General features: G+C 37.6%; 1 protein-coding gene across 2 annotated transcripts; it reads left to right on the forward strand.

Annotated features, from left to right (window-relative positions):
* The first annotated feature begins 558 nt into the window (after positions 1–558).
* n4bp2 (NEDD4 binding protein 2) lies at positions 559–27,271 on the forward strand. Of its 2 annotated transcripts, NM_001079967.1 has the most exon segments (16): positions 584–889; positions 1,309–2,227; positions 2,886–3,010; positions 3,863–3,951; positions 4,413–4,489; positions 4,707–4,859; positions 5,066–7,449; positions 7,897–7,982; positions 8,117–8,162; positions 15,332–15,486; positions 15,574–15,698; positions 17,245–17,371; positions 17,456–17,638; positions 19,435–19,603; positions 19,729–19,852; positions 26,489–27,242. In NM_001079967.1, coding segments are annotated over 16 exon segments (5,079 nt in total). In that variant the 5' UTR covers positions 584–618; the 3' UTR covers positions 26,535–27,242.
* Positions 27,272–27,439: the final 168 nt, after the last annotated feature.

A 27,439-nucleotide genomic window follows, 5' to 3' on the forward strand; every position in this document is an offset into this window, starting at 1 on the left:
AAAGTGTAAGATCAATTTATTTAAAACATAATCAAAATAAAACATTTTTGAAAACTAAATCATCTTTATTTTTTTAAATATGCCATAAAATATTTCAGATTCTCATTAAAAATGTTTTCTTGTATGTTTTTAATAATAAAAACCAAAATCAAGTGTGGTAGTGCAACAAGATTAGATTATTATTTTCTTTTGTAAACCAACAGTGTGTGCAAATCATTATTTAAGACAGTTATTCTTGAAATTACTTTGAAATTATTTAAAACAGTCAAAGCATGCTGAACCGTTTGGTGGAGGGCAGTCAAAGGGTTAAAGTGTTTTAAAATGGTAATTATTATTTTTAGCAAATTTTCGATCACGTGACAGACAGACAGACAGACAGGCAGTCAGACAGGGTGACTGATTGTTTAACAATCTTCGCAAAAGCTGTTTTTCTTTGACTGTCCCTGTCCATGGGTAACCATAACAAAATTGGTGTCATGCTGTTTCCATCCACTAGAGGCGATGCAGTGTTTTTGCTTTGGAGTTGAGAGTCACCTCTTCTGGGTTTCTTTTACTTTTGGTTCCTCTAGTAAAACTTGTAAACAGAGTTGTTGGTGATTTGAAACGGGGCACATCAGAATGCCAAAGAAAAAGAAAAACGGACATAGTCCGTCCCGAGCACCAATGCAGTCGGCTGAGTACGGAAGCGGTTCCGAGAGTCGAGCATACGGGACAAATGGGTCTTTTGTGACTCGGGCGGGCGCAACACATTTAGGCTCCTCTACGCATTACAGCAGCGGTCGGGTGGAATCTCAAAGTCGGGACGAGATCATCCAGCGAATGCAGGAGATGTTTTCACATCTGGATCCAGAAGTCATTTGCATGGTGCTCTCAGAGGTCGATTTTAAAGGTGCGCATGAATGATCACTCCTGGGTTTAATTTTAATCAGTGTCTGTCTAACTTAAAGTTCGTTGTTGGAAGAATGTACGAGGCAGCACACAGTACTAAAACGTCTCAAGGCTGCTTACAATTGACCAAACATTACGTAACTAATATCATTATTGGTATCAAAAATAGCAAATTTCTATAGTATAGTTTATTTTAGCTCGAATTTTATTTGTGTATGGGCAAAACTAAATTAAAATAAACATTAAATATAGTGAATTACAAACAAACACCGTTTTAGGGCTAGAAATATTTCTTTTTTAAATTATTTTTCATCTAATAAATGCATCTTTGGTGAGAATAAGATGGTCTTTTTGTAAAATTATCTAGTGTAGGCTGTACTTGTTATTTAAAAATTGTTTCTCCTCATCTCTCTGCATTAGTGGACAATGCAATGGATTCCCTTTTGGAGATGTCAGACGCTGCTGAGGGCATAGCACCACCTTCTCCACCCCTCTCAGGCTTTGAGCAGGCCGCTGCTCTCCTCAGAACCAACACCACTCAAACAGATCTCCTCAGTGGGACAGCGCAGCGCTTTGTCTTTTCAAATCAGCCTCGATCTCAACCAGAGCTCAGTCCTGATGAAACTTGCCTGACAGAGGAGTTTGATGCTCTCTTAGATCAAGAACTTCAAACTTTGACAACACAGCAAATGCAAGCGAGCTCTCATTCTCCAGTGTCCTCAATACCTCTCTCTTCTCTGCCCTCTTCTTCTCAATTACTGTCTCTTGCATCTCAGCCTCAATGTCCAGCTCCCCAAAGCTTAGCAGAGCATGCTGAGCACGTCTCTTACTCTGACCCTGGGCTCAGTGAGGCTCGTGGTGGTAGTTCTCCTGTGAATGAATTAAGTTTCGGTGGGGGTCATATCCCCGAGACAAAAACCATATCTCTTGACTTTAGTCACCTAACGCTGGAGGCCAACTCAACTGAACCACGGCCTTCTGCCTTTCAGGTTTATCGTAGACCTGACCAACTACATAACCATGCAGGGGCAAAAAAGCACCAAGAATCACTCAGCACACCTGCCATGTTTTGGAACACGCAGGCTGCTGAATTTCATCCCCACTCTATGGGACCACCCTTTATTACACCCGTCATTCCTAACCCTACACCTTGGAGTAGTAACCCTATCCCTGCTTCACAGTGGCTGACTCATGCCACTGTCAGACAAGCTCCATTGAAGCCTTCTGCAACTGTACCAAAGTCATGGACTCTGCCCACTAGGCACAGACTCAAACTGGAAGGGCAGGTGTTGGTCTTACTTAGAGGGGCTCCTGGATCAGGCAAAACCACTCTTGCCAAGTAAGCAAGTAGATGCATCTCTGGGATATGTACAATTTTATTAAAACATATGCAGTAGCGCAAGGGAAGGCGTCTGTTTAGTACCTTAGAAAAAAGGAGAGAGACTAAGATGTATAAGTTTTTGTCATTATGCTGTAAACATCTTTAGTCCATAAGAGCAGTAAATGGCTTACCACATTTCATCTTATGGTGGAAATTATTTCCTTAGGGGTAAGTTAAAATAGCTTCTCTTGGAATAGGAAGCCTGATTCTTAATAGTATTCGAGATGGACCTAACAGATCTAGATGTTGAGGGCTTGGATATCTGTTAATGGGTATGAAATGTAGCCAGTGATTATATCAGTGTATTATATCTTCTTATGAAACACCTGTTTGGCCATTTAAATATAAAGATCACATTGAAAATAATTTCCAACTTTAAAATTTAAAACTTTATTTTGGTAAAACAAATAGATATTTAACATTTTCATGGAGCAGAAGGATCTTGCATATATTCTGTTTATATACATTGACAGCAGTGGTACATTTTGAAAATACACTATACTTGGGCCATTATTAGCTTTTGATTACTTGACTGAATAATATTAACCACTTTGCTTTTTGTTCATATAAAAGGTATGTAGATTTGCATCAGTTTCTGTTTCTTATTGTTGTCCAGTGCAATGTTGGCGCAGAACCCTGGAGGGGTTGTTTTGAGCACTGATGAATATTTTATGCGAAATGGGCATTACTATTTTGAGCCAAATTTACTAGGAGAGGCCCACGAGTGGAATCACCAGAGAGGTGAGTATGTTTATCTTAGGCCACAGCAAAATGCTAATTGTGTTAAATGAAGTCATCACCTTGTTTGTTTAACTAGCTTAATAAACTAAAGCAACTAGAGCGCTTTTCACACTTGAAGCCGTTAACCCTGGGTTATACTAAACCCCCGGTTAACAGAATTTTGAATCTTAAATCCTACAGTTCATGTTTAAGCTGTTTATACATCACCCCAGAATTCACAGTATATCCTGGATATTAACCTAGGTACCACACTCTACATTTATAAACTTTCTAAACTAAAAGTTTTTTTTAATGGACCTTTCTCCTTTCTTGACTATAAAGGTGAGACTGAATTAATCGCTTCTTTGTTTCAGTTCAGGCGCTGTTCACCTTTTTCAAATTCTGAAACTGTATTTGTGACATGCACTGTTTTTTGACTGTGCAAAACACATGAATATCTGACACACAATTGTTTTGCAGTTGCTAAACATCTAGCTACAGTACATATTGGTACAGCGGGGCTTCAGAACTATTAAAATCCTCTACTTCTAAATTACAAGTGAAATGTTCATTTACCCAGGTTAAAAGTGGTGTTTAGAATAGTGATAACACAGGGTTAAGAGCATTGTGAAAAGTAGTATAATTTAATGACACTGCTGAGAGACTGAAGCATCTTGACATTGCAACATTTGCTCAGCCAATGACATTAGTTTGTTGTGAACTACCTGTTTGCTTGACAAATAGTAGACAGATGAAGTATTTGGGAAACAGTTATGAAAATTGTAATTTTTTTCTATTCTGCTTGGTGCAAATTAGCAAACTTCACCTTTAATCTTTACCTCTCTGCATTTTTTCTTGTGATCAACATTACAGCAAAAGATGCTTTTGAAAAAGGCCGGTCACCCATCATAATAGACAACACCAATACGCAATGTTGGGAGATGAAACCATACGTTGCCATGGTGAGCACTGTATGATGAAACGCATATGAATTACTGTTCAGTCTCACTTTATTTCAGATCATTTTTTGTATTCGTAAAAACTAGCTGTGGCTTTTTCCAGATTTTTTTCTCATGTTAAATTGTACTGCATATATCATGCTACTAAAGTATTCAGTTATGTCCGACTCACACAGTGCTATTTTGTCCACAACTTTTGGAAGTCCTAAAAGATTCCTTTAACTTTTTAGTAAAATAAAATATGTTGTCTTTGATCAGTGGTTTGACATATTCACTGACAGCCGATTAATGCCCATTATGATTGTAAAGAATTTAAAAAAACTGCACAGTGTAAGCCTGACTTTACATGAGATTTTTTTATTTTCAGGATTAAGTTAATGTTCCATAATTTACCAGTGACAAACATGAACCACAAACAAATTCCCCCTTTTGTTACTAATGAGTCTTCCTTTTCTTTTACCTAGGCACAAAAACACAGGTATAAGGTGCTGTTTCGTGAGCCAGATACCTGGTGGAAGACTAAACCTAGGGAGCTGGAGAAGTATGTTAAACATGACCACAAACCACACATTTTTACCTTTATAATACTAACATAATTCACAATAAAATGTTTTGTTGGGAGTCTTAAATGTCAAAACTTGTGCCAAATCTTAATATGTACAGAACAAATTCAGAACTATGAGATGTTGCTTATAATCATAAGAATGCACAATGTTTGCACAAATGTAATTTGTATCTATCTTGTTCTCTTTGTGAAGGCGCACAAGACACCAGGTTACAAAGGAGAAGATTAGACGCATGTTAGAAAGGTATGACCGATTTGTCTCTGTCCAGACCATCATGAATTCAAATAAACCAGAACCAGTGCCAAGTGTTGCAGCTTTGACCCAAATAGAGACAGAGCAACCTCAGTGAGTATATGCATTATATTTATATAAAACTAAGTAGTTTTATTACATTTATTACGACAATGTTCACAAAGCAGCAGAATATGTTTGTCTTCAAGAGTATAAGACAATTTCAAGTCACAACTGTTTGTAACTGTGCAAGCACTGACTGCGTGAAACCAATTATTTGTATTTAAACAACTATGGGGATACCCGTCTTTTTTTTTCAGGCAGTTTTTACACCCTGGCCTCACTCATCCTGATCTTGTTGGTGACTCTGACTTGAGCAAACTGAACTTGCACCTTTCCTCATCTCTCCCTGATGTGTCCTCTGTTAGCCAGATTTACAACACCACTTCTGCAGGTGAAGAAGAAAGTGAAATGGCCTTATACACTTGCAAGGAGTCCATGTTGACTTGTGAAAACGTTCAAGAGGATGCTAGAACACCTCAGTCTGATCTACTTGATTCTGAAGGATTGGACTCAGAGCTAGATGCCTGCCTTGTTGACACTGACAAAGAATTTAGTAATTTAAGAAGTGGGATAAATGAGGAATATATAGTGTCAGAACATGAGACGTTTCATGAGCCACCTGTGGCATTTTCAGAGTCCATTGCTCAACGTATAAGGAAGGTCAGAGAAAATGATAGGAAACCCCAGGTAAAAAGTGTCATTGATCAGCCTGTGAACCTTGACCCCATTCTTGACTCTTCAGAACCAAAAAAGGAGAAAAGATGTGAGGGTGAGCCTTTTGTTGAGGACAAAGTAGTGCGACCAGAGCTTTTAGATTTTGTGGGAGACTGGCCACTGGTATCTCAAGACCAGCGTCAAGGAAGATGTCAGAATTCTAGGAATAACATCTTTAATAACAGCGGTTTGGAAGCTAGTGTTGTTGAACACCAAGATAACAAAGATAAAGATAAGGATGGTCAAGATAAAGATGTCAGTACAGACAGCACAGCTGAATTTCAGAAACTAGTCGATCTACTGCAGGGTGGAGGAAGAAACTCCTTTCCAGATTTTTACCACACTCCGGCTTCAAATACACTGACTACTCTACAGTCGTCTTTATTAAGTGTAAAAGAAAGTGACCGGGATCTAGAGCCAATGGTTTTGCCTGAACTCCCTGACTGCGTACTCGAGAGGAAGTACTCTGAGGGCACTAACCCAAGGAAGGATTACATTTATTCTCCAAGTACACCAGAACAGGGAGCAGACCCAATTGGGCCGTCTAACCAGATGTCTTCTGAAAAGAGCACACAGGACGAGATTGAGCAGGAAGACAATGGAAAAGGTTCAAAGGTTGTCATAGACTCAGAAGGCAGTCTGGAGAGAAGGAAAGGGCTCAGCCGAAGAAGTGGAAAATCTTGTAAATTGGCCCTCACCTTCACTAATCAAAGCACTTCGTCACCCTGCTCACAATCTCCAGTTGTTTCACATTTGCCCTCTGAAATTACACCTGCAGGAGGAACACCTTCATTGCCCATGCTGTGTTCCAGTACCTCAGCCCAAACATACCCTCAGGACTTTGCTTTGCTTTGGCGAATTGACCAGCAGAAATCTTTTGAATTAGCTTCAGACTCATCTAATAGTAGGATGTTTGTTTTGGAAGGAAACTCTTTGCGTTTCACTCCAAAAATAAATGAAGAGGAATCTGCTTGGCAGCACAGAGTACCATATCGTGTGGTCCATGAAAAAGGTTCTCAGGTGGAAGATAATGACTTTAGAGAATCCAACTCCAAACAACAAAACCTTGAAATTCTGAGCGGTCATTTCAGACATGTCTCTGTTGATATACTGGAGGACCTTTATGAAAAGTGCCATCAGGATATAGAGTGGACAACTAACTTGTTGCTAGATTCTGGAGAAAGACTATATAAGGAAGATAATGAGGTTGACTTGGGCTCTTTGGTTCCTATGCAAGAGTCATGTGAATTATCAATAAAACCAACAGAAACTGTGGTTTGCTCGCAAAGTGACCAGGCAAGAGCTTTGCTCTCTGATGACTCCAGCAACAGTTCACTAAGTAGTATTAGTCCTAAGTCCCAAGAAACTAACCCTAGTGAGGTTAGCCCTGCGAGTGATGATTGGAGCCCAGGTCAAAGTTCACTAAGCGATGCTGAAGGATATGATGAAGAAAGCATGACAGAGGAGATATGCGAGTCTGAACCTAGCCATGAAACAGTAAAGCAGCTAAAAGAAGACACTAAAATACAACTGGCTGTTCCAGCGATTAAAGAAGAACTCGCAGAGAAAACAGGTGAACAAGATGCTGGACTGCAAGACACATTGGTGTCCCAAAGTGAGCAAATTGTTCGGCTTCTTGAGGAAGATTTGAAGGAATGGAAAGAAGAGGAGGGTGGAGGTGAGGAAAGGGAGGATGATGAGACAAAAGCAGAGGTAAATGCCTTAACACAGTTGCTACTGAGTCAGGTTGATGAAATGGAGCAGAAAGAGGAGGAGGAGAGGAAGGAACGAGAAAACGAGAGAAGAAGAACTGGACTGGGAAAGAGAGAGCAGAGTTCAATGGATATCCAATCCCTGGAGCTGAAACTTCCTACTGAACTTGCATTACAGCTCACTGAGCTTTTTGGACCTGTTGGGATCAGTCCAGGTAATAAAATATCTAACAATAAGTCAAAAATAAATTATTTTAGTTATTTAAAACAATGCATCACTCACAGGATCGTCTGACCTGAATGCATACTGTGATACAAAACTGTAATTTTAATTTGTGATAGATGCTTGACACCTTTAATGTTTCTAAAGGTTGTTGTCTGATCATGTAATTTTATTTTGTTAGTTTTATTTTATTATCTTCGTTAGGCATTGCTATTTTCGTTGGGCATTGCAGTTTTATCAGGCATTGTTATTTCCCCATTCTTTTATATTAAACAACTTTTAACACTTCTGCACAAAACTACATGTAAGTGACGAAGAGTGTAATTGTACTTCAGAATTTAAACTAGTCATGTGAAAAGCTTTTACTTTTTGATGTAAGCGACTTCATCAACCATTATTCACTCTCATAAAAGTCACTTTGAACCTCATACATTTGCAGGTGCGTTTTCATCAGATGACTGTGCAGTGCAAATAGACCTGAACTTAGCCAAACTGTTGCACCAGAAATGGAAAGAGACTATCCAAGTGAGTATGCATATTGTAGCAATCTTATGTTTAAACAATTTTTAGACAAATCGATATAAACAGCATGCATTTTCAATGGGATCAGTTTAGAATTCATCATGTAAGAGTTAACTCTGTTTGTTTGTCTTTGGCAGGAGAAGCACAGACTGGCAGCTCTGTCCTATCAGCTAATGCAAGAGTGTAAGACTGCTTATGATCTCAATACTTACTAGTCCACTGTGAATATAGACTTATAGGTTGTCTCAAGTAGTTATACAGAAGCATGAAGTGAGAAATCACATTTCTTATATTTTGCTTTGATTACATCAGCCCTGTAGAATTACTGGAGCACAATATTTAATTCTTAGTTGCATCAAACATTAAAAAGTGATTAGTATGTTATGATGTGATGAAGAAATATATTCATTTCTTCTTTGTGCAGTGTTTTGCTTTTAGAGATTCATGTACACACAAACTATAAGTCTTGGACAATGAAACTGAAACACCTGGTTTTAGGCTACAATAATTCATTAGTATGGTCTAGAGTCTCCTTTTGCTGCATATAGATGAATTACCAGTTTGTAAACATTCAGGATGCGCGCATAGCGAAATTGCAGAAAAAAAACGCAAGCGCTAGAATTTAAAGCGAGGGAATGACATCCGATGCGGTACAGAGTTTATTGTTGTCTGAGAAATAAGCTATATTGATTACATATTTTATATATTATTTACATAATACTTTCAGCGTTTTATAACAGCTTGTTACCCAGTTATAAGCACAGTTATTTAGCAAAATTAACGCTGAAGTGAGCGGCGTTCATCTGACAGGTCTATTTGCGATAGCTCCCTCCTAATGGATATTGGATAAGACGAAACGGCCAAGCATCCAGCCCCAAATACTCATTGAAACGTCAAGTGTCTTTACAATGGAGAGGTTGAAGGCCTACATGTCTTTGGATGCCAACAATTTTGTTCTGCGTGGTCATGTGCAAGAAATAATATTCCATGATTACCGGATTCAAAACTATGTAGTGCTAAAAACCGAGGTTCTGGGTAGCCAAAGACATGACAGAGCTATACAAGGCCTGGGTAATCATCAACAAGCAAAACAACTGCATTCTGACTGTGAACTGCACTTGTATGGCAGGATATGTGAACTTACATTTTTACATTTCATTCTAAGCATTAAGTGTCTGCAGTTTAATTCACCATATTTAACTTTTTGCTGAAATCATTACTGCAATCAAAAACGAGTAATGTGTATGATTTAGCATAGCGTGAACTGACATGAGATGAGTCGAGCATTTTTAAATAGTTCATCACTTCATTCTGCTCCCTTTTAGCCAAAGACGTCTATGGTTGGCATTAAAAGCAGTGTGGTGTATGGTGTTGAAACCGAATTTGGCATCCTACCGCACAACACGACATGTTTGCTATTGCAACCCGTTGTTTTTTTGCTACCAGGAAGCTTTGTGACATCATGTGTGACGTAGGTTGGTAATTGCTCTATACATCATCAGTTCGTCTTGGGAATGACAGATACAAGTCCTCCACAGTGGCACAGGGATTTTGAGCCATTCTTCTTGCAGAATAGTTACCAGGTTACTAAAGGATGCTGGTTGAGAAAAACATTTCCTGACTCGCTCCACCAAAACACCCAAAGTGGCTCAATGATATTTAGATCTGGTGACTGTGCAGGCCATGGGAGATGTTCAACTTCACATTCACGTTTATCAACCCCCTCTGCTATCAGTCTTGCTGTGTGTATTGGTGCATTATCATCCTAATACATGGCACCACCTTCAGGATACAATGTTTGAACCATAGGGTGCACATGGTCTTCCAGAATGGTTCGGTAGTGCTTGGCAGTGCTGCGCACATCTAGCACGAATATAGGGTCTAGGAAATGCCATGATATTGCAGCCAAAACGATCACTGATTCAACTTCATGCTTCACGCTGGGCAAGCAACACTCTGATACACTTTTTTGGAGGGTTTTCCACACTGTAAGTTTCCTCTCCTGATATGAGTGACCAAAGATGTGGCTATACAGGCTGGCAATGTATATTGACCCTGTGGAGCTCCAGATGAATAGTTCTGGTGGAAATAGGAGAGTAAGGGTGCACATTTAATTCTACAGTTAGTTGGTTAGCTGTGGTGATATGTTTTTTTTTACAATCCAGGTTAGTACCTGAACATCCCTTTCATACATCCTCCGTTACTTCTGTTGCATGTGATTTGTTCCTCTTGGCGGTATGCTGACAGTACCCTGGATACCATGGCTCTTGATAATCAACTTATGCCAGGGTCACATTTGAGCATGAAAAGTTCTGTTGTATGTAGGGCTGGGCGATAATTCGATATCGATAATTATCACGATATAAAATTTTTCGATAAAACGATAATGACAGTTCGATAATTGCTTGATAATATTTTCGCACTGTGTAACGTTGCGCAAGCATTTTGCAGCCTGCCCTTCCGGATGCCGCACGCCGTACAAGTTTACAGCCATACAGTGTTAGTTGCACTTAAATGAGTAAGGAAGAAATGAGGTAAAAAAGGTCAGAATCACAGACACTGTTGACAAGAAACGTCACTAGACTTCATGAGCTACTTAGTTTTTCGCTATCCGACACAAAACAGAGCAACATGCACCGCAAACTGCGCAAACGAATCATGTCATCAAAAGCAGGCAACACCACGACCTGTTTCACCATTTAAAACAAGACCACCCTTATGAAGATGCTAAGAAATAACAGACCTAAACAAGTGTTTGTAAACCAATGTAGCTACACAGCAGAGTCTCATGTCATCCTTTTCGAAAGCTGTGCCTTAAGCCTAGTTCACACTAGAGAATTTTAAGCCTGATTTGAGCCCGATTTGGAAGTTACCAAGCTCACTGACAGATCGGGCTGTGATCGGGAAGAAATCTGCAGGAGCTCGGCGCTCTTTGTGTGTGAACTACTAAACAACGCATCAACGAGGCTCGCTGACGCGTCGCCGACACCTCGCAGACGGAAATCCAACATTTAGCATGCTAAATATTCCAGAGCAGTCGGCCGACTCAACCCCACGTGTGGTTAGATGTAGTGACGAGCTGCAGCCAATGAGAGAGCATATCAGCATGAGCTGAATGCCTGTGTGTTCAGGAGCTCAGCAGAAACATCTGTGATTGGTCAGAATGGGCACCGGTGCACTCGCTTCATTCTGCGTTAGCACAGACATGAGAGTATGCTATATTAACAGTGGAACTAGAATACTGTAACTATTAGAATTACCATACTGCTCATTCTGACCGTTCTCATATAAAACGCCATATTGTCACAACATATTTACATTCAAAGCTATTATTGAGATATTAAAATTAAGCTTTGAATGTCTGGCATCATATTTAATGACACCATTACCCTAAAAATATAACCTTTTTTTGGTAATACAGCCTATAAATATGTAGTTAAGATACTAAAACACTTAAAGGTCTTAACTTTCATTTTCACTATCAAACAGGAGCTATTTCACGGCACAGAATATGCTGTTTTGAAAGATATCTGAACTAAATTGATGTTTTGCCATCGGAAGTTTAGTTTATGTTAGCAGGAAGTTGCCAGGCAAGAAAATGCACACATATTTAAAGTCACAGTGAAAAGTATCAGACATGCATGCAGTCATTTTGATCAATATGGTATTTTAAGGCAGAAATGCTCAGTTCTTTACTGTTTTGTAATTAAAAAAAAAAAAAAACAATGTCAGAAAGAAATACACTGATAGTTAAAAAACGGCAGGATGTTATAAATATGTTAGTTTTATTTCAAAGAGTTATAAAATTACAAAAATTAAAAACTCTCTGTGTATCTATCCACTCGAACCTTGCAGATAAGTGATTAATCCGCTGATAAATCAGCTGATTTGACAATGTTTTTAAATGCTTTCTCCAAAGCTTGAAACGCTGTGAGTGATGTAATCAGCACACAAGCAGCCAGTAGTGTTCAACTTTTTCTGACGACTCCTCCCTCAAAATTTCATTGGCTGTGGTTTGGTAGCTTGAATGAGCTGATGGGGAATGAGTTGTTGTCAGATCCACTAGTGTGTTACCCCCCTCTTGTGGATCATTCACAGAGTGTTGCGTAGTGTGAACACCACAGAGATCAAAAGACACAAAGTCAAGTCATGTAGTGTGAACGGCACAGCGATCTGCTGATGTTTAAAATCCTGTAGTGTGAACTAGGCTTAACAAGAAAACCCCCCCCGAAAAGACAGACGCAAGACATGACAGAGGACACAATCTCAATGAACTCTTAATGCTTGCTGTAAACTACAGGCTGCATCGTTTAGCCTATTTGTTACAACAGTAATAGGATCTTTTGATGTCAAGCTTATGTTTTCTTTTTAATATTAAAATATTTGTTTTGAAATCTGTAATACTACTATTGTCGTGAATAGGGTTGTAACAATATACCGGTATGACGGTTTACCACGATTTGAACGTGCACGATTATCATACCATGAACAATTGCATATCAACGGTTTTAACCCTTAAAGACCGAGACAGCCGCCCGCGGCTAAAAATAAGTATTGCTCTTAAATGTTTAATAACTTTTGATCCGCTGATCCGATTCATACAATTCAAAGATTGGCATAAAGAAGAGAATCTCAGCTTTCCAGTGCTGTATCACATAACATTCGCGGACTTTCAGAGGCTCCGGAATCAGTGCGGTTACGTCATCAACATTTGACAACGCTGATTTGACAAAGAAACGCTCGTCACTGTGTCTCCGGACAAATCAGACATGATACATTGATGCATTGTCCCTCCTCCATGCCCAGATTGGTTCAAACTCGCTATATCACAACCAATAAGCATAGGTTTCGCTTTTGTTTGTGGACCAAGCTTTTTGAACAACACGGAATAGGAGATAGGCATACATTTATGCGCGGCTAAATAAAACGCAAAAAAAAAAAGTTTTGCATGAAATAATTCTCATACTAAGTACTTTTGCATGCACAGCAGCACAGAAACATGACAAAACAGTGACACAGCAAAGACGAACTGCTGCTCTTGCTGTTTTCAAAAGACGCAAATGAAGATGCAGCTGTTTGTCTGCATTGCAGATAACCATATCCAAATCCATATCGATAGACAACCATATCCATGCTGGCACATAGAACCTAAGGATGTTCCATATTGAATCTAGTTTCGTTATGTAACTATTTATAGTAAAGTAAATATTTATATCTATTTTTTACTGAGGATTTGCACCATGTTTATTTGGACTTTGACACATTATTTATTATTTTCTTATTTTTTTATTTGTTCTTTGTAAGTGGTGTTGTTTATAGTAACTAAAAATATATTATTTGGAAAAAGTCAAATTTGCTTCACTGTTCTATTATTTTGTAACATTTGTAACATACCGTATACCGCGAAACCGTCAAACCGTGGTATTGTTTTAGACGATTATCATACCGTGAAAAATTCATACCGTTACAACCCTAGTCGTGAAACTATTTTCACGGTTTAATTTTAATTCATTAACTAAGCGCGGTCTGAGCAGCATGAACTGGACAATCTTTTCGCTGCACCGATAGATTTCTTTTGTTACCTCGGAAGAATAAACTCGGATGGAGCTCAGAAGCTCGATGTGTAAATGGAGAGGCTCCCCGGCTGGCTCCCCGCATGTTTTCGTTGTAATGCGCGATTTGTAAATTGGAGTCTGCCATTCGTGCTAGTCTGTCAGACAAATTTGGTTAAAACATGCGCGGATATATCGGAGATATGCGCATAACAAGGGTTTATGCATCCCGCAATATGGGATGTCAAGAGGGTGACAGCATAGTAAACTGCACACACTTGATGATGTAATGCGTGGATGCGTCTCACAGCATTCACAGTCATCGATAAGGTCTATCGATAAAAGCGTTATCAACAATCAATAGATAAATACATTAAAGTATATTTCACCCTAAATTCACCATACTCACCATTAAAAGGAGAGTTCATCCAAAACTGAAAATGATGTGACCTTTAACTCACATTGTTCCAAACCGGGTTTTTTTTTCTGATGTTGTACAATAATATTCAATAACTTGTAGGTTATGTATTTGGTTGTTGAAAACTTGAACAGTAAATGCTGAAAAAAGATTGTTCTTTTGTTTATTATTTTATTATTTATATTGTCAGACAGCTAAAACATTTCACGAAATGTGTTAAATCAGCTGCACAAAGCCATTGGCATGCTGAAAATCTTATATATTTAATAGATATAAAGATTTTACATTTATCGAGATAAATATCGATATCTACTGATATGAAAAAAAATTATCGTGATAATTTTTATTGCCATATCGCCCAGCTCTAGTTGTATGGTGCTGCGAAAAGGGGCGGGATTAAACAAGACTATTAGACATTAAAAAAGTGAGCGATTGGTCCATGTTTAAAATTTTTGTACAGAGAGGTCATGTTTTGTTTTCTGTTGGTCTCATGATGAGATTTCGCAGGTCAGAGTTCACCAAGTTTGAACTTTGTAATGCAGTGAACTGTGAAACTTGTCGCACAAGCTTGCATTTCCAGTTTGTTGCATTCGCTTGTGTATGTGAACTCACAATGGGGTGAAAAGTACGGTGTGACCACAGCTTCACTGTCTTGGTCACAGACACGCACTAACAATTTGTCACCCATGTTGTGTGCATTGCAATATTTTAACAAAACTGCTATTGCACCACTAATTAAACTTTCACATAGGGATGTGTAAGGCATGTGCAAGCAATGAAGATTGGCTACGAGGCTGGTCAAGTTCAACTTATTGGACAGTGTTTTGGGTTCATTGTCCAACCCCTGTATATACATACACATATTTTTTTATACATTTATTCATTTTACAGAACAAAACATCCCTTTGAGCAAAACAAAGAGTAAAAGGTAGATCTAACTGCATAATCTCAATCTTTTCCCCTTGCCAAAATGCAAGTATCTTTGAACATTCCCAAAATATATGTGAGTGATATACATCCATTTTCAATTAATAAATATTTAATAAACATCAAAATTACATAGAAAAGAAATGGTTTATTAAAAGTGTGTGGCACAAGTGTATGTCCACAATTTTACCAATGGCACAATGCAAACATCTTGAATGTAACCTATTATGTCTTGTTAATAAAAATTAGTTTGCAGTTAAACTATTTTGTTACAAATGATGTCATGTTTTTACATTGTTGTTTGGCTTTAAGGTGTCAATACAAATACAAATATTTTTGATAGATGCTTGGGTTTAACTTTTTTTTTGTGCTCTTAACCTTTTCACCGCATACTGAAAATAATTTATTCTTGTTTGTCCTCCTTTCTGCCTCTTTGTGTATCTGTGGTTATGAAGGTCCTACCCAATGGGGAAGCAAAAGCAAGCTGAGGGACCAAACCGCTTTGCATGAAGAAATTCCTTTCATGGATCATTGGAATGCATCCTGTGCTCCTGTCTCACTGAGGGACATCATGATTGAAGAGCAGGTCATGCAAGACAGCGTGGAAAAGGTAACAGTCACAGATGAACACTTATGCCTCATCACTACCTAGAACCAAAAAAATAAGAAGTACAAATGAGCTTTGCTTGGATTTTAGTGCAGGTCGAGTCGGAAGGATCTGGATAAGAAAGACAGTGCAGCAAAGTTAAAGGAGAACCAGCTGTTTTCCATGTTTCCCACAATAGACAGACATTTTCTCAGGGATATCTTCAGAGATCACAAGTAAGAAATTAATGCACACACATACACAACCACCCATATTAGGCTTCTGTGAATTGTGAGGACTTTCCATAGATTTATTTGTTTTATTACTGACTAAACAACATTTTCTGTTGTAATGCTTTAAACACTTCCACTTTCATTTGCGATTTTTAATGAGTTTTCTCTTGTGGGGATCAGAGGCATTTGTCCCTACAATGTAGCAGATGGTATTGCACAAACTATCATTATCATCAACCTCTGTAAAGGCCAGTACACACTGTAAGGTTTTTGTTTAACCTTCTCCATTACACCACAAAACATCTGCTCAAAAGCTTGTAAAAAAAAAATTACAAGCTGTGAATTTAAATTAAGTTGAGTGAAACTCACCATCAGACCTTTTTGGTCTGCTTGGGCCTTTAAGGTCACTGTATACTCAGGGCCGGCGCGTCCATAGAGGCAACCTAGGCGGCAGTATAGAAAGGGCGGCGTCCACGACACCTCCCTTACCACCCGCGTCCTCAGTTATGTCCGCGACACCTCTCTCACCACCCGCGTCCTCGGATATATTCGCGCATAGACGACAGAATAGAGAGGGCGGCATCAGCGACACCTCCATCAGCACCTGCGTGTCCTAAGTTATATCCACGCATAGGGCGGCAGAATTGAGGTCCGCGACACCTCCCTCCCTCAGCACCCGCGCGTCCTCAGTTATGTCTGCGACACCTCTCTCACCACCCGCGTCCTCGAATATATTCGCGCATAGACGACAGAATAGAGAGGGCGGCGTCAGCGACACCTCCATCAGCACCTGCGTGTCCTAAGTTATATCCACGCATAGGGCGGCAGAATTGAGGTCCGCGACACCTCTCTCCCTCAGCACCCGCGCGTCCTCAGTTATATTCGCGCATAGTGAGCCGGAAAAGAGACACCTCACTTCATTTTCATAACCGGTCACTTTCGTTTTCACATTGGGGTTGAGGGCGGCGTGATTGTCCTCTGCCTAGAGCGGCAGTTCAGCTTGCTCCGGCCCTGTGTATACTTTAAGTGAAATTGAAGAATGAAATGATGAACGAAATGATGTGTTTTCGAACTAAATCTGTCCAAAACTAAGTTTGTTTTGAGTTTGCTTTATAGTTCGTAATATCTCTCCAAAGTGAACTTTTGGGGGAGTTCGTTTTGGCTCCTAAATTGCTTCTTTTTGGCTGCTTTTGCATTGGTCCATGACTATTATGCAATCTGTGTCTGTGTACTGGAACTCCACCTTCTTTAAAGTGTGATTTGATTCATATTTCATATCCGTGGAGGTCAGACAAGATTCAACACAACAACATCAAGGTAGCAAGAGCAGTGTGACTTTGCCTTTGCAAAAATGATTTGCAAAAAGTACTTTGTTTGAAGTGTACTGGGGCCTTTATCCTGTGCCTGTAATAATGTCTGACAGAGGTTGTTGGCTTTATTTAAACATGGCTAAATTTGACTGTAAAATGATGACATGCACAATTCATTAAATCATTTAGAAGTAATCTATTTAAGAGCAAAACTACACATTCTTCTTGTCATTGTGCAGTTACTCTCTTGAGCAGACCGAACAGTTTTTGCAAACTCTTTTGGATGATGGGCCAGTCAAAAATGTAGTGGCTCCTGAACCTTCACCTCAACGCAATGGCACATACAGAGCTCCGAGCAAAGAGCGGGTGAGCACTGTGTATGTACCCATATGGCATACTCGAATAAAATAAAAACCTTTAATCATTGAAGCTTTTGTCTTACTCACTCAGAAATGGAAATCTAGGGATGGAGAAGTTGATGCAGCTCAGTTCCAGGATTCGGAGGATCCAGAATATGATGACTTCCGCACAGAGGCAACACTGCAGAGACGTCAGCAGATAGAATGTTTTAACAAAGCAGCTGAAGCCCACCGTCAAGGACGCAAAGATGTGGCTAGTTTCTACGCACAACAGGTTCAAGTCATGAACATAATGTGTGCTAATCACAGATGTAAAAATATATTAGTTTTGAGAAATACACGTATGCGTCCTATGGTGTTATGCATCATTCCCTGTGACAACCTAACTTGGAAATCTGACTATGGCTGCATGATTATTTAAAATGAAATTGAGATTGCGATTCAGCAAAAGCTGTGATTAATTTACTTATTTTATTATTATTATTATTATTTTTTTAATAACATATTTTTACACTACTCTGTTATCAATAGTAAACCTCCTGCAAGTACGCCACAAACAATTTGTCAGGAAATCAGGCAGAGCAGAGGATTTAACTGCTTTTATTGATTCAGTATGACTAATAAACACACAATAGCAAAATCATCTCTCAAAATGATTTATTTCAAAGACTTTACTGAAGTTATGGGGTGAATTAGGAGTAAATACATGTTATTACAAGTGATATATCCACATGCTTTCAGATCAGCACCAACACAGAGCTATAGATCACTGCAAAACGAGACAACAGCTTTCAAATCGCAGAATGCTTCTCCTCCTTTTCAGAATGTTGCAGATTAATTATCCGTATCTGAATCCGTAGCTTGTCAGTAAAAATGCTCCATCTGAAAGCTACTGCTGGAGGTTTTCAATTGGTAAATAGATATTGGCTTTGATTTATCACCCAGCCATAAATCTAAACCGTTTTATGCTTCAAATAAGTCTTGCAGATGTGGTTTTAACAAGACTAAATCTTGACTGTGAGTGAAAATCGAATAAACGTCTTAACAATCATCCAAAAATAGACTACTCATCAGATAGAAATCACCATTCTAGACTAGTCTAGTTTTGAATTGTTGTTAGAAATCTATGAAATTTTCACTGACAGCCTAAATTTAGCCTTGTTTTAGCTAAAACAGATGTCTTTCACAGACGTTTAGATGTCTGTTAGATGTCTTTTAAAGACAAAGTTGCCTGTCCAATGTAAACACGGGACATGGACACAAATACAAAGAATTTAGATTTTTAGGGTGGGTGGGTACAACTTAACAGAAAAAAAAGTTCTATACCAAATAAGAGGCTGCATCAGTTAAAGTGCGTAAAGGCTGTACTGAATAATATTAAATGGGACAATAGAACCACTGGAGGATTCCTATTGTCGCCTAGCAACTGAGACAGCTGCTGTTTATGAGCGGCACTAGCAATAAGAAACTGACTAAAAATGGAGGAAAGATGGCTTGAACTAATATTTAGATTTTGTTGAAAACTCAATCCTCTTCATAATGTAAGGATATGTAGTGATTTTCTTATATCTCTATTTTTTTATAAGTCACAACAATATGGATTTTCCTCTGTCTTTTGTTTGTTTTTTACTTCCTGCCATCCATCACATGATTTCAAACAAGCTATTGCACTTGATGGTTACCAGATGGATGTACATAAGTATAAAGTACCTCTAAAATTGCATTTTGTTAAGATATGCCAAAATTTGAACCACCTAAATCTGTATTAGACATTCAAGCAATTTTAACCCCAATGCTTGCATTTGAGGTTCCGGGTCTTAGAATGCAACCTTCGAAAAATGTAGTCTCTGAATTGCAGCACGCTGCAATAATGCTTAATCAGCAGCCTTAGTTGGGAAATAATTTTTCCAATAGAGATATAGAATAAAAAAAAAAAAGTCATATATCATATCAGTTATATACAATATGCAAGTTCAATTCAATCTCACAGAGGCTTTTTGAATCATGAATGCACTTTACTTTAAAAGAAAAAGGTTTCATTGTATAATTTTGTATACTGTATGTTTTTAGGGTCACATGCACGGAGAGAAGATGCGTGAAGCAAACCATCGAGCAGCAATGCAGATATTCCAACAAGTGAATGCTTCACTTTTGCCTCAGAATATTCTAGATCTCCATGGACTGCATGTGGACGAGGCCATTCATCATCTTAGTCAGGTGCTCCTTGACAAATGTTTAGGTGCGTGGACCACTGACTTACTTACATGCAGAATAAAACACATGTTGTTTTTTGTGTGTACAGCAGATAATTTGTGTAATTTTACAACATAGTCTGGTATTACCTTGGGTGTGTTTCTTTTGTAGAATTTCATCAGGGTGTTTGTCCACCTCAGCTGTCAGTCATCACTGGTAGAGGCAATCGCAGCCAAGGTGGAGTCGCTCGCATCAGGCCTGCTGTACTAGACTACCTCAAAAACCAACACTACAGGTATACTTACTACATCCAGTCAAATCTTTCAATTATTAGTCTTCATAAAATGATCAACTATCCAAACTTGATAACACCTAACACACATTACTTTTAAAATTCTTGATTATTTTAAGAAAGGAAAGAAGTATGCACAGGAGTTAAAGGGTTTGTTTACCCCAAAATGAAATTTCCAACATTTAAAGAGCCCCTATTATGGGTTTTTGGAAATCTCCTTCCTTGCAGTGTGTAGCAAAGCTCTAAGGCTGAAAACATCTAGCTGAGGTTTAAATCTGGAAGTGCACCATGTCTAAAACTATTTATTCTCAAAAAAAAAAAACTCTTATAAGTCTTTTATATCAGTGGTTCTCAAACTTTTTTCACCAAGTACCACCTTAGAAAAAAATTGTCTCTCCAAGTACCACCTTACGACGCTATTTTTTAACCAGTATTAAAAAATAGCGTCGTAGGCCTAATTAAGCAGCTACAGGTGTGCACAGTTTAAAATGATGCAAATTAATTCCTATTATTAAGAATATGTATTATTGTCAATCACTTTAAACATTTTTAATAGTCTGAACATTAACTGTGCTTGCAGATTAAAAAAAAAAAGTTTTAGTTAAAATGTGCTTTTAAAAGATCATTAAAAATTACCTGTTCTTAAAAAGTAAAAAGAAAACTGCTGTACTTAAATCTCAAGTATTCATAGTAGCCTATTCATCAAAAGCTGGAGATGTTGCTTGGACCTTATGAATATAGACTATATGTCATATTCCTACACTTTCAGACAAATCTTGAAATATATGTTAAATGTACATATTACAGGGTTCATACAGGCACAGCCTAATGTAAATCAAGGAATTTTAAGCACTTTTTCCAGCACCTCATTTTTTTTCCAAGACTGACATGTTATGTATTAAAGACCTGAAATGTATTCTCAGCAACCCATAAAACATTGCATAGGAATAGATACAAATAAAAACCATTAATAATAATATGTATTAATCATATATTATTAATATAATAAACCTGCACTAAATGCTTGTGATATCTTTTTTTGTACTCAAGTAAAAATACTATTACACTGCTAAAATAACACAAATTTTAGTAAATAATACTAATATTAGGTAAAAGTACAAAGTACTCTTTTAAAAAGTACTAGTTGGTTACTTTTGAAAAAAAAAAATCTGATTTTCATTATGAAATCACTTTTTTAAGTTTACACCTGATTGAATGGTTTAATTGCTTAAATCCCAAAGCTACATGTATAGGAATTTGCACTAACAAAGGAAGTATGGTCAATTTTTCCTTTCATGACAATTAATCTTTTTCAATAGCACTGGTAAAACTACCACATAATCTTAAAGGCCATAAAGACACTTTTTGCCCATTTTTTAAACGATATTTTCAAGCTTTGAAAGGTTAAATTAAAGTATATGGTAAAAAGATTTAAATTTAGCCTTTTATTTACATTTGTTACACTATTTTTCTTTACAATATGGCAAATTTGTTTCTTAAATAGCTGTACATCACATGTAGATTTTATTTTACACTTGATCTTAATCTAAAATAGAAACTTTAAAAAAAATACAAGTACACTGTCAGTAAAAAAATAAAACAAATGACTTCATTTTACTTGAGGTATTTAAAATGTGACAACAATACATTTATCAAAGCAGTGCTTTAAGAGTCTTATTGTTAATTTTGATAAATAAACAAGTAACAACGGATTGCTTTGACCTGTAATGCTTTAAGACAGATCAGAATACAGCTAAATGTATAAATGACACAAATACCTCATCCAGAAACATTTCCAGCATAATTCTTTTGTCGTAAAGAAACAAAAAAATGTTCCACCTTTGCTTAAAGTAAGTTTCACTTTACAACACAGCCAAACAAGAAGAGCATTGTCATCGATCATGCATCAATCTAATTCTAAATACTTGATATCTTTGAATACTTTTGACTAAATTTAGTCAAGGAGCAAAGATAAATAATGTCTACTTTAATAGTGGAGAGATCGCGATTACATTTAATCTGAGCACACAGGCGATCATGGGAGGTCTTGCAGTTCATTTGAAAAAAAGCATATTTAAGAGCTCGCATATCTGTTTTAGCGATTTGAGTACATAACTGCGCTGTCGTTTTAAAATAAAGCACTCGCCACATTTGCAGAAATTAGTAATTGCGCAATACCTCCATTCCCGCGCCGCCATTCAGAATGTATTTAGAGGAGTGACAGGTGAGAGGCGAGTCCACTGGCTGTCGGAGAGCGAAACCGAAACGTGTATGTAGATCATCAAAAAGGCAGGAAATATGTCCGCGGTTTAATTACTCTGCTAGACATCTCTATAGTGAAAACATCCGAGAAGCATTATTCCAACAAAACATTTGTTTTTAAGTTGTTTTTTCTGTCTCTGCAACACAGAAAGCATTTGTCCCGCCCTTACGTTTCACGCAACTAGACAAGGTCGACTGTGATTGGCTACTTTTCATGTCAGTCAAATCACGCTTCAGAATCAATTCTTAAACTTCGGAAACTGATTTTCAGCAGCTTATGACACAATGCACTAAAATAAACATTCTAAGCACAGCGTTGTGATCGTACGCTTCACAAAACAGCCACTGCTGATCACATCGATGTTATATTACGCATTAAAGGATTAAAAGTGTAAATTGTTTCTTTCATTATTCAGCGGTTCCTCCGCGTACCACTTAGAGGAAGCCCGCGTACCACTAGTGGTACGCGTACCACAGTTTGAGAACCACTGTTTTATATGAATCGTCTTGGTTTCAAATCTTAAACCGTTTCGTGTTGATGTCGATACAAAACATTGCCACACATGAGTAGCCAGACCTGGGAAAACTTGTGATGATTGAGATGACTCAAGATGCGGCTAAATCTGTTTTTGAGCTTGCAATCCTTTTGCGTTTGCTGTTGCCTGGCACGTGCACACATAGGGCTCAACCTTTGCAGTGCACATGCCCTTTTTAGTCTTGGATAGAAAGTGCCCTCCAAAAATGATCAAAAGTGCCCCTGCAATGGTGTCTTTTTGACTTTTGCATTTTTCAGCCAGAGCTAACTTTTCAACTAGTAAATTTTTAAGCTGTAACTTGAGATCTAGAATTTTTGCCTCTGACTTTTCTGCCTCTGATTTTTGCACATCATCAAATTTTTCAAATCTAGCCTTTATAATTGAAGGTATTTCTGACATCACGTTACGCAGTTTTGAGTAACACATGTAATTTAGTGCTTCAATTATATCACCACGTTTTGATTTCTTTCCATTTTTGCCAATTACATCCCACCATGCAAATAATGTAGAGACTGAGTCTGTTAATTCAAGTACCTCTTTGTTAAGTTTGCACAATGTAGGTTCAACTTTTTTGGTCCATAAAGCAAAGAATACATCACTTTCTTTAGAAATGAACCCTTCCATCCTTGAGGAGGTAATCTGAAATTTACCAAATTGAACTATTGAAACAAATTACAGTCTTGTAAATTCTGTTTCATGCAATTTAAGCAAATGGAGGAACCATAAAAGCAGACTTACCCACTTTTGTGGTTAGTAGGCCAGTTTTAATCCATTTACCAGGTCAGCTGTTAAAATCCAGCTAAGACCGGCTAAATTAAATTTCAGAAAAACTCACTGCAAGGAATCCCTGGTTTCGGCACCATCTGTAAGAATGGTTTTAACCACAGCGGTTCAAACTGTAGTTCTGCCGAGTGACTAAAAAATTATCAGCATGATGGTAAAAAACTGTACATTTCTAGTCAAACCATTCTTCTGCAATCTCATACCAAAAAACGGAAATAAGGGCAGCATTAATAGCTATAAATGTGGGAGAGCATTGATATTATGTGATTGTATTGTATTGCAATATGGAGCAATTAAATATTGATGTTAAATCAAAAGTAATTCACAAATACTTGAAAATGAGATGATTTAATGACAATAATTCTCTATGGTTACAACTGAATTAATTACAAACAACTGTATAAAATGATAAAATAGGAAATGATAAAACATATGATATAAATTGCACCCAGCTTAAATGTAAAATTAAGTTACCAGAGGTAGATGGAGAGACACAGGGGGAGGGAGAGAGAGACAAAGAGAGCAGGCCCAGAAGTTAGCCTGATTAGCCGCGTTTCCACTATCGCGCCTAAAGCGGGCGAGCCAGGGCGAGCCAAGGCCAGTGGCGTTTCCACTGTCACTTCCGGGGCCTAATCGGGCCAAAGCGGGGCTTTCTTGGGGCCAGCGGCCGGCCTTTTTCGGCCCGCCGAATACCTTGGGCCAAAGAGGGCCAGCCGGGGCTTCGGGCGGAGTGAAAGGAGAGGCGGGCACAGTTTTCCGATCGCACTCGAGTACATGCGCCAAACACATAAACAAACAAATAAATAAGAGAAAGAAAACATCTGGAACAAATTATAGGCTGGGGTGTTTTTTGCATATGATCGTTCTTATGTTTCTCTTTTAAATGTAAGGCTGTTGCATAAAATGATAGTTTTAAGTGACTTTTCTTTGCTGCGTCTCTTTGATGTTTCAATAACGCATAATAATCTTTACACCATATTAAAGACACATCAGACAGTAAAGGTTTTCAAGAGGTTTTGTCAAGTTTAATAAGTGATTTTGCGCGTTTAGATGCCTGTGTATGTGTGTGAGACCGAGGAAAAGAGCGCTCCATTCATAGCTCTGTTGATGCCGCGAGTGGCTTTTTTCTTTTCTTTTTTTATTGTTTTAATTTATTTCGGAGATAATACATATGAATACAACAGAAAGGCATTAAACTTTACAAATTTCATGTCCACTTTTGTAGGCTCAAAACAACAGTGTCATATCTAGATAAAATAGCCCTATATTGAAATAATTTAAAGAATTACAAATATCAGATATAATAAAATCACATTAAATAAATAAACCAATTTAAAACTAACAAAAGCTATAGCTATAACAATTAGGTACTATATCAAACTGTTTTAAATTTTATTAAACTTTCATTTTTCAAATGCCTCTTTGAAAAAAAAGATTTTAGATATTTTCTAAAAAATAAATAAATAAATAAATAAACATAGGAGAATGTTTTAAATATTATTTATAAAGTATTTCGATACGATGAAATTAATCAAATCATGCAAACAGAGCATTTTCGGGGTGAGTGAAAGCAGAAATAGACGACCTTTTTTTTCTGTCTTTTAGCTGCGCAGCACTTTTTTGACGGGGAAAACTGCAAGTTCAAAATGTGTTTTGTGTCCTCAAACAAGTGTGTATGTTTTATATGACGTGGTAAAATTAAAAAAGGAAATTTTAAATACATGAAGAGCTTTATTAGTGCATAGCTGCTGAGCGCAACGAAATATAGGCTATATTTTATTACGTGCTGCTCTTATGTGCTGAAACACTGAACACTTTCCTTTACTTAAGATATAATAAGCAACATCTTTAAATAAAGGGAATCACCTATTAAGTGTCATAAAGCCTATAGGGGAAAAAAACAAATGTTTCAGTTCTCTCCGGAGCATTTGGGATGAATGTTGGACAGCGTCTGTCTAGAGGATGTTATAAAATCCATTTTATATCGAGTTATTAACGGAGAATTTTATAGGGTATATGTGGTGTTATTTTATGGATGTGTGCGCTCCCTGCGCTGGGTTCCTCCGTTGGTGGCAAGGCCACTGGATTTCGATGCCAATAGTCGGTCGGCGAGTAAATGAATATGATGAATGAAAACACACAGGAATGTGCGTATAGACATGCGTTGTACTGCTGTACAGTAACGTGTGATTTGTATGTTTTGGTTGTCCTAATTTTTATAGTTTCGTGATGATGTGATGTGGTGTGCTTTATCTGCATGATTCTCGCTGAAGTGGGCGGTTTGAGTGACGTTCGATTCAGGGGATGTTCTGGGGGCGGGGTTTGCTGACGCGCTGCAAGCTACTAGCCCCACAGTGGAAACGCGACATGATTTCAGCCTCACTGCTCAACCTCCCGGGCGATTGGCCCGGCCTGGCCCGATATAAGCCCTGGCTCGCACTGGCCTGATTGTGGAAATGTGGCTAATGCAGTAGAGTCAGAGAAGATGGACTGCAGAGGAGGAGAGGAGCAAAGCAGGAAAAGACAGGCCAGGAAAAGAGACAGAGCTCGAGTTTACCACCTATTTTGTATCTTTCTTGACCATGTGTCTAAAACCATTTAAGACATTCAAACTGACCAATCAACATGTGACCACACCATAAAACCAAAAAGAAAGTCAAAAAGACATGTTTTGTCATATAAACAAATGCATATGATATTTTAGCCTCTTACAGGTTTTGGAAAAAAATTCATCGATGAACAAATCATATCAGAGTCATTGGGATAATTAGGTCAAAATAAATGCATATTATAAAACAATTAATGTGTTTTTGACCTTGCATGCATATTAACCTTTTGTTGGAGACCCCAAAACCAAAATATGATCTTTTATAATGCATAATAGGGGCTCTTTAATCACCCTCAAGTCCTTCCTCACCCATAAAACGATAAAGTTTTTTTTGTTTTTGTTAATTATTGAAATATTTTGAAGTTGTCATGTAGAACCATTTATGTCAAAACCTTTGGTTGATCATGATTTGTAATTTCTTTCTATCGTTTCTTTCTGTTTTTCTCACAGTTATACTGAGCCTAAGATCGGGTTGGTGCTGGTTACACTTCATTGAAAGAGCTGCTACGATGAAGCTTTTACTTAAAAATTTCTCTCTTCACTGCCTTAATCCAAAGTGTCTTCGCTAAAGATCAGTAGTGCCAGTAATAATAATAATGTTTTTTGTCTTTTAACTGCATACATGTCTATTTTCACAGCTTTTTGTATTGTGAAAGAGTTTATGTAAGACATAAAACTATCAGGGTACTGCATATTTACCACAGCATTTTACATTGTATTGAATATACATGTTATGCTTTCACCACATTTTAATATAATTAGCTTAAATAGCATTTTCTCAAAATCGATGTCGTATTTTATTAATGGTATATTGTTGACGCATACTTTTGAATTATGAGTGCAGTACCACACAAGTTTTATAAGATCTTGTTTGCTGTCTAGCGTCAGGGTAAATGTGAAGGTCACAGAATGCTATACATATCTGGAAATATAAAAGCTGATCCTCACTTTGCTTTGCATTTTACTTTGTGAGCATCAGAAATATTCATTTTATGCTGCTTTTTGAGTTTTAGCTCAAGGGTTTTATATTTCCAGTTTCAAATATTGTCATGTATATATTTTAGAAAGCGTAACTCTGCTATGCAAATAACAATTCTTATTGTAATTCTTGTGTGTAAATTTGTGGAAAATATTTTTTGTGAAACAAAATTTTGATCCTCAAAAGATTTTATATGTAGCAATTTGTTTTATTTTGTTTGAAATTGAAGAGAAAGGAAGAATAAAATCATAAAATATACAAGTTTTCTTTAAGTGAAATTTGGTGAAATTTAAAAGTGGATAATTTTGAATGTGTCTAGGGCTTGAAATGGCATAGCTTAGCAACCGCCTGGAGCTCACAGCTGAGCATTTTCACATCCTCGATTGTCTTTCTCTTTTTTTAATCAGTAGAAACCGTTGGTG

This window comes from Danio rerio, chromosome 1 (assembly GCF_052040795.2).
Source record: "Danio rerio strain M-AB ecotype USA chromosome 1, GRCz13ab, whole genome shotgun sequence".
In the NCBI taxonomy this organism is placed as follows: Eukaryota; Metazoa; Chordata; class Actinopteri; order Cypriniformes; family Danionidae; genus Danio; species Danio rerio.